Source organism: Camelina sativa, chromosome 2, assembly GCF_030686135.1.
Source record: "Camelina sativa cultivar CO46 ecotype springtype chromosome 2, ASM3068613v1".
NCBI lineage: Eukaryota > Viridiplantae > Streptophyta > Magnoliopsida > Brassicales > Brassicaceae > Camelina > Camelina sativa.
Window position 1 is genome coordinate 27,080,502 of NC_141881.1, and position 8,667 is coordinate 27,089,168.

Below are 8,667 nucleotides of genomic sequence, written 5' to 3' on the forward strand. Positions count from 1 at the left end.
TAGGACTAACGGTAATTTGTTAAATGGATTTTTGTTAGTTTCTAAAAATTGATTTTTGTTAAATGGATTAACGTTGATTTGTTAATTTTTTATTCAGTTTTTTGTTTAATGACTTGATAAAATAATCCAGGATAGTAGTAGGTGCAAAGTTTGTTCAGTTTTTTTTTTTTTGAACAATTCATCATATTTGATGGTTCATCTTCAAATATCTTCCTTCCTTCACCATCTGTGAGCTACCATCATTGGATTCACTTGGCAAGATCTTCATCAACCGATAGAGAAAATATTTTAATAGATATCAAAGACAACTTTTTCATATTAAAATAATTTTGAAAATATTTAAAATAAATGAATCTGTTATTATTATTAAAACAATAAATCCTTTATTAGTATCAGTTATTCATAAATGATACCAAATATTAAAATCATTTATAAAAACTGACACAATAATTTAAAATCATTTGTTATAACTGGTTTAATATAACAACAGTTTGAAATAAATTGATGTAAATTATTTGCATCAACAAATAGTAAATCATTTTTTAAAGTGATACAAATTATATTTACATCATTTAAATCTAATGCAAATATAGAATATAAATGATTTAAAACAACACATTTTTTTGTAGTGATTAGATCTTGAAGCTGCTTTTCTAGAACACAGTGGTATAGAAAAGATGAAAAACAAAAATTGCTTCTTTGAAGTAATACCCCTATCTTTTAAAGAGGGTGAGATTCACGTCTTGGAGAAAGACTTCCTATTTCTGGTGGATAATGAAGTTATCGATGAAGCTTCCTTCTACAGTGTTTCAGAGAGGAACAAAAGCTCTGAAGGAAGCTCTCAAGAAGTCCAACAATGGAAATCACTCAGTCACAAAGGGTTGTTGTTCCCTTCTCTCTACAAGCAGCATCATGTTCCTCTCCTATACAAAGGTCAACCAGTAGAGCTCACTTTGGAGCAAGAAGCACAACAACAAAATGTGTTGTTTTAAATCATTTATTTTCTATATTTGCATTAGATTTAAATGATGTAAATATAATTTGTATCACTTTAAAAAATGATTTACTATTTGTTGATGCAAATAATTTACATCAATTTATTTCAAACTGATGTTATATTAAATCAGTTATAACAAATGATTTTAAATTATTGTGTCAGTTTTTATAAATGATTTTAATATTTGGTATCATTTATGAATAACTGATACTAATAAAAGATTTCTTGTTTGAATAATAATAACAGATTCATTTATTTTAAATATTTTCGAAATTATTTTAATATGAAAAAATTATCTTTGATATCTATTAAAATATTTTCAAATCTGTACTAATATCTTTTATTAAAATTGTTATTTACAAAATAAATAAATAAACATAAATACAATGCATCTAATTTAATATAGATTCAACAAAAAGAAAAAAAAAAACTGATATGAAATGATCAGATCATAAATTCAACGTTGAATTACAAACATAAAAAAAAACTGATATGAACTCAGATCATAAATTGATAACTGAGTTTTTTTTTTTCTTGCTGAAGTGTCATATGTATCTTCATAAGTGTTATATGAAACACATATTGTTTTTGTTCCCTCCCTTTCTTTTCCATTGTCTTCATGACATTGTTGTTTCATCTTGAGATTTTTTGAATACATAAACAAAAATAACAGAGGAACAATTAGAATTCTATATTTGATTATCAAAAAAGCTTGATATAAAATAGGGAGAAGAAAAGAAGATTTACCTTTAAATGTTTTAGATGTGATGATTATATGCTGAAGATGTGTTGTAAATGCATAATTTGATTTACCAGTGGTTGTCTTGTTGACATTCAAAGAAGAACTTCTACAAAAGTTGTTGATTTGATCACTCTAATTTTTTTTTTGATGGAGAAGCACTTTCATCCTAAAATAATCAGAAAGATTTTTTTAAGTAGTTACAAAGATCGTGAGTAGTAGTATAGAAAGTGGAAAAAATATTTCTATTTTTTTAAACAGCTTTAATAGAAATATAAAATCCAAACAGATCTGTTTTTTTTTATAATTATTATTTATGGAAAATATTTGTGATAATATTGATTTTTTAACATTTTTGATTATATTGATTAATTGTTAAAAAATAAATATATCACGGATTCTGTATATTTAGAATTTTTTAATAATTATTATTTATAGAAATATTAGTGAAATAATGATTAATTATTTTGAAAATAAAATATTTTTGCAGGTTTATTAGGTGGAGAACGTATTTATTATATTTTCATAAATAAAATAAAATAAACATAATTTATATTTTTAAAAATATTATTTTCGTATTTTTAAAATAATTTAAAATAGAAATTTATAAAACTTTTTTTTTGGGAAATAGTAATATATGTTTGATTTTTATGGAAACAATAAATTGATTCTTGGAGAATAAAAGAGATTAATATTGAATATTTTGAGGTTTGACACATGTAAATTAATATTGACTTGCATCAGTTATATGCAACTGATATAATAAAATTCTGACATACATATATTTATTTAATTTAAATCGAATGTGTGTGAATTAACATCATTTTATTATTGATATCAGTTTTGTATTATTTATTTAATTGATATAAAATTTGTGTCATTATATTAAGTGATGTAAATTATATTTTCTGTTAAATATTTTTGAATTGATGCAAATTCAAATAAAATTATGTCACTTTTATTGAACTAATGTCAAATTATTCGATTACGACATCAATAATAATAATTGATGCTAAACACATAATCATGCATCATTTATTAATAAGTCATTTAAATTGATATCATTTATTTTTGTGATACTATTTAAGTGATGCAATCAACATTTTTTTTTTTGTAGTGAAGAGATGGCCACCCTCTTTGCTTCTTACATTGAGAGCCATTTTTTGCATAAGCCCAAGTTCACTGAGAACTTTTGGTCAGATTGGTCCAAGTCTTTTGGGGAAGAGACTGGGGTGAAATCCTTGGAGTATTGTGATTTCATCCGATTTCATCCAAATCTACAAATGGGTCATAGAAGAGAAGAAGAAGAAGAGTAATAATACTAGTGTAAGTTCCTTTACAATATCTTATCAGTAACCGTTATTTTTGTTTAAGAGTTTCTTATAACTGTTGTATTCTTTGAATATATAAACGGTTGGTTAAGCATAAATTCAAGTGGATCTTGGTGGATGGTGTCAAACGAGAGGCCGTTAACTTTCAGATTGAGGCAAGCAAGATTTTCACCGGTAGAGGAGAACATCCAAAGGTAAGATTAATTAAGGCTGAATATTTTTTTTTTGGATACATTCATGCTGAGATCGAGGTTAAATATGGCAATAGTACTCGATGGCTATATGGAAATCATTGATAGAATGGCAATTACACACATATTAGGGAACTAGGTTACTGTTAGCTTAGCATATCCTATAAGATTATTGTGAGCTCATGTAGTCGAGGTTAAATATGGCAATTACACATATTAGGGAACTAGGTTACTGTTAGCATAGCATATATTTTTTTTTTGACTTAGTGCGTTTGTAAATTGATGCGTATTATACTTTTAATACAGATGGGATCTATTGAGCTCATGATTCGTCCCAAGGATGTTACCATCAACATTGGAAAAGGTGCTCCTATTCCAGCATGTCCATTCTCTGATATTTTCCATTCACTGCAGTTGGAAAGCAGTTGTACATGAGGAAAAACTTGCATGCTTAGCTTGGTGGATGGATCCCATAAGGCCAAGGAAGATCATATTTGCAACTTGGAAAGCAGCTAGTGGTGAAGGACACAAGAATGAGCAGATGAGCAGATGGAATCTAGCTATTTACCTTTCAGTTTTTTGGTTCTCTTTTTAGATTCCTATGGATACCTATAATGAAATTATTCTATGAGAGAATGCAGTCAAACTATGCTTGGTTCTGTTTTGAGACTATCATATTTCAGAATTTTATCTAAAACAATATCTGATCTCTTTCAGTTTTTTTGGTTCTCTTTTTAGATTCCTATTGATACCTATAATGAAATTATTCTATGAGAGAATGCAGTTTTCTGTTTCTGTTTTTTCTTTTCTTAAGAAACTCATCCGGAAGATTGTGCATATTTTATGCTTTCCTTGCCGCTGTTCAGGTAATACGGAATGAAAGAGTCGGTTTTGATAGGACCTCCTTGGCATTTCAGCTTCACCTAGTTAATCCCAAATACCAATTATTTCAGTTCTGGAATCCAAGGAGCGGTTTTTGCATCTCTTGGCATCTCTTGTACCTTTCCCCCTCAAATTCCAATGTTGTAATGTTCTATTCAATAGTGAGAAATTTGACGACTTACAGACGTTGTACAATTTGTAATAAGACACTCAATGCATGTTGTTGTTAGTCACTTAGTTGTATGGCCTGTGGCTATATATATGCCGAAATCTATTATTTGCTTACAACAGGTAAAGGCTTGAGTCTTCCACTCGAGGAAGCCTCCACTTCTGACAGGTCGGACTGGTGACTGTTACGGCGTTTAAGACAAGGAAGCAACACGAGGAACAAGAGGAAGGCGTTTATGTAAATCCGGGTTCAACCAATACGAAGGCGTGGTCCATGATCCAAAACCAATCTATTAGAGAGACGCATGATCAGTAGCAGTACAGTCACATATACCGAGTGACATATACCGAGGTGGAACAGAAGTTGATTCTAAAAGAGTAAAGTGTTTTTAGGAGTGATTAAAGATGACTTTTGGAAAGTTATTAAGAAACAATAGACCCCCAAGTAAGTGATACAATACGATACGAGAGTGAGCTTTAATATGCAATATGCTTAGACTCGATAGCTTTAACTTTTTCTACTCGCCTCTGTCACAGTTTCTTGACACTAGCTAGTAGGTATTATGTCACAGATCATTGCAGAGTCCAACGAACACTACACAAGGTTTATCATCAAGTGGCTCCTCTAGAGGCATGGCACGGAGACACTGAGCTCAAAGTTATTGTACATAGCAAAGAAAAGAGTTCGAGATCAGAACGAAGAGAACTTTAGAAGTCACCTTCTCCCTTTTATTTCTTTATTTAATGTTATCAATAAGAATGAAATGTGAGCAAAGCTTCTCCAGGAGCATATGCAGAGAACAATAGAACATAAAGATTTGGTGTTTATAAGGTTATTTTAGTTTTTTTTTTTAAAAAAAAAGATAAAGACTTAATAGTAATTCCACCTGGTGCGATAGTGCTAAGTGGAAGACTGACGTCTCTTCCATTTTGGATCAGCCAGCTCGATATTTCTCCATTCGTCGACGTCATTGATTATAACATAGTTAGGTAGACCCAAGCAACGGCGGGTGCTAAATAGGTTACATAAAGCTTCAGAACTTGTGACGTAAATGCTTTGATTTCCGATGTCTTCAGTGTAAACAGCGTTTCCTACTTCGTCTATCTTGAACACCATTACTGCTTCTGTGTGCATTGTCGGAATACCTTCGATTATAGTGTCGGTTTTCTTGTACAACTTAACCATGAAAGTTTCACCCGTGATTTCTGACTCTACCAAGTGTTCGCTTGTGTAGCACGAATCCAGAAGGTCTCGTTGCTTCTCGGTCATCTTGGGGTTCTGAAACCACACCCTTTGAAACGTGGGCTTCTTGCTATGTTCTTGGTGATCCCATGATCCGATGAGGTGGCCTCCAGATCCTGCTATGCGAAACATGCCTTCTTTCTTGGAAAACATGACAGGGGAGGAGAAGAAGCAGGGGCTTTCGATTCTGATTTTGATCCACTCGGACTTGCTCTGAGCCGGTCTGCAAAAGCTAAGTTGGGGTCCCAAGTACTTGACAGCCACAACGCAGTCCTCTTCCTCGGGAGAGGAGGACATGGCCACATTGGTGACATATTGGGTTTGGCAATGAGGAAGAGTTACAAGAGGTGGCAGCAAAATGCGTTTTGGATCTACTTCCGCGTTCATATTCATATCTCGGAGACCCAACACGCCGTCCTTCAAAGTAGGTAGCCATCCATTTGATGATCCTATCGCTCCCAATTCCCTATCCAACTCGTCTCGTACCTTAGCATCATTCGCCCACCTCTTTTCAAACGCTTCTAGGGATTCGTGGACACCATCACCAGGCCTTATAGTCATGACTTCTCCGCGACCTCCTCCACAAGGATCAGAACAGATCAAGACACAAGGAGGATTTCGAGTCAATGAAGTTAAGCCATTGTTAGAGCGAAGAGGAGGAGCGGATCGTACTATTACAGGTTTCCGGAAGCATGGTAGCTTCAAGGGCTGTTTGTGAAGCAGAGACATGAATGAAAAGCAAGAGAATTTGAGAAGGAAAACCAAAATCCTAATCAACGAATCGGTGGTTTTGTTCTCCAACTTAAAAACCCCTACACGCACCTAATACAGAGGAGGAGGTGACTTGCTCACCAAGTTACCAATCTCCAAATTAACTTTTAGTCTTTACTGATATTTCCCATAATAATAACACTTTTTTTTTCGGATCGGTTCTCCAGGGCCAATACCATATGTATAAGTTTCTCATTAACTTTTTTTTCTTTTGTTTGTTAAAGATGATCTCATTAACTTCCAAGTTGACTTTTTAATTTCCACTTAAAAATTATAAGCCGCTCAAAATATTATATTGTCTGGTTGGTTGGTTCCAACATCTTCTATAACTCTTTCATCCAAGCACAAAGAAAGATGGAATCCATATGCCATGTCCCAATATGCAATTGACTACAAGAAAGCATATTTACACCTACTCAATCTTGCTTACAATATGTTAAAGGGCTTGAGTGTTCCGCTCGAGGAAGCCTCTTCTGACAGGTCGGACTGGTGGCTGACTTAAGACAATACCGCAAGTATTAATTTAATTTAACAAACTACACTAATTTTTTAATCTAATAATATAGAAAAACAATACCGCAAGTATCATTCGTATCAAGATATCAAACTTTCAAAACGATAGGCTGTAGCCCACATCCCCCACAAGATCGCGGTTTCCAATGTGTATCATCAGTTCATATAATTTGTTTTTAACAAGTGTGACTCAAACGACAAGATGAAGAATAAAAAGAAATTCAAACTGACGGACAGGATCTTTTTATCTAAGGAATGAGATATTTCATAGTTTTTTTTTTTTTTTAAAGTAAGAGTAAAAGATTAACCAGAATCTATATAATCTGATTAGAATAGAACAGAGTAAGAACTATGTGGGACCTTCTGGAAGCAAAAAATTTCTGATAACTCAATCTCTTAAGATTAAAAAAAGGCGACAAGTCTCTCTAAAAAGTTGGAATAAGACAGTAATAATAAATTAAGTTTCTACGTCAAAAAGAAAAAGCCGTTTAGTCAAATCTTCTTTTCTTCTCTTTCTCTTTCTCTGTAACAAGTGAGGTAATCGAGAATGGGCAAAATATTAGGGAAAGGGAATTTTTTTTTTTTTTTTTTTTTTCTTTTTTACGGAAAGGGGAATTTATTACTCAGTATCGAACCGATCTATATTACCCTCTCAAATCTCTTTCGTTTTCTCACCCCTAAAGAGTGCAGGGCTAGAATGCCACTTTGGGGAAAAAAATAATTTGTGTGCCACTTTGTAATCTCAGTGCCACCAATAAATATGATATCCCCGAATTACCCTTAATGAAAAAATTACAGACGAATTGGTACAACTGAGAGAGAATTGAACAACTAGTACAAATAGTCTAACTGAATGATATACAACAAATGGTACAACTGGTATAACTAAGATGTAGTAGAACAAGTAGTACAAATGATACAATCAAAGATATATAACGTTTGGTACAACTGGTATAACTAAGAGATAATAGAACAACTAGTACAAATAGGGTATAACTAAGAGATAATAGTACAACTGATACAAATGGTATAACTAACAAAATAAATAGGACAACTGGTACAAATCGTAAACCCTACCGCCGCCACCCTCACTAACTCGTCTCTGCTTGCCAATTCTCCACCGTGGACTGTCTTCTCTTGCAGCGATTGTGCACATATCTCACCCAACCTTCACTTGATCTTTCCTCTTCACCACCAACTCGTCTTCCACCATCTTTACCGTTATTCTCCACCTTCTCCTTCTAATCCCTCTCTTTTGTTAACATCACCGCAAATCACCATCTCCAGTGCAACAAATAGAGAACCGAGATAAGTTTTGGCTATGACGGCACACACAAAACAATAAGAACGAGAAATCTGAGAGATTCAAAAGAAAACCAAACTTTTTGTTTTCTTAGATTTGTAGATCTGTCGGCGACAGAGAAAAGAGAAAGAAAATTGTTAAGTGTTTGGAGTAAAATAGGGTAATTGTAAGTATAAAGTTCTTATGGGTTTTTGGTCTTTTTAATTAAAAAAAATATTAAAAAATAAATAGAAATATAACAATGGCATTCACGATATTTTTTTTCCACAAAGTGGCATTCCAGCAATTGATTCCTAAACTTCTTATCTTCTCATCTCTACTTTCCTGCAAGTTTTCATCATGGCTTCTCTTCTAATTGATTCCTTATTTCTTTTACCCCAGGCATTAACTTCAAAAAAATACCATGAAAACCTTAAGTTTATCATCCCCAGTGGAGGAGATGGTGTTTTGAGAGAGAGATTGAGATTTTGGAGGTTTTCATGATTCTTAAGGGTTTCATGGCTATTTTCTTGAAGTTAATGCCTAGGTG

The 8,667-nt window shown here is 32.8% G+C and overlaps 1 protein-coding gene across 1 annotated transcript; it reads right to left on the reverse strand.

Moving 5' to 3' along the window:
• Nucleotides 1–4,999: 4,999 nt before the first annotated feature.
• On the reverse strand, nucleotides 5,000–6,323 carry LOC104735776 (uncharacterized). Its single transcript, XM_087478303.1, has one exon. It carries the CDS (start codon nucleotides 6,278–6,280, stop codon nucleotides 5,210–5,212), a length of 1,071 nt encoding a protein of 356 aa, XP_087334429.1. The 5' UTR covers nucleotides 6,281–6,323; the 3' UTR covers nucleotides 5,000–5,209.
• Nucleotides 6,324–8,667: the final 2,344 nt, after the last annotated feature.

Excerpts from the sequence above, each read along its gene's own strand:
- LOC104735776 (XM_087478303.1), bottom strand. The coding sequence starts at position 6,280 with ATGTCTCTGCTTCACAAACAGCCCTTGAAGCTACCATGCTTCCGGAAA.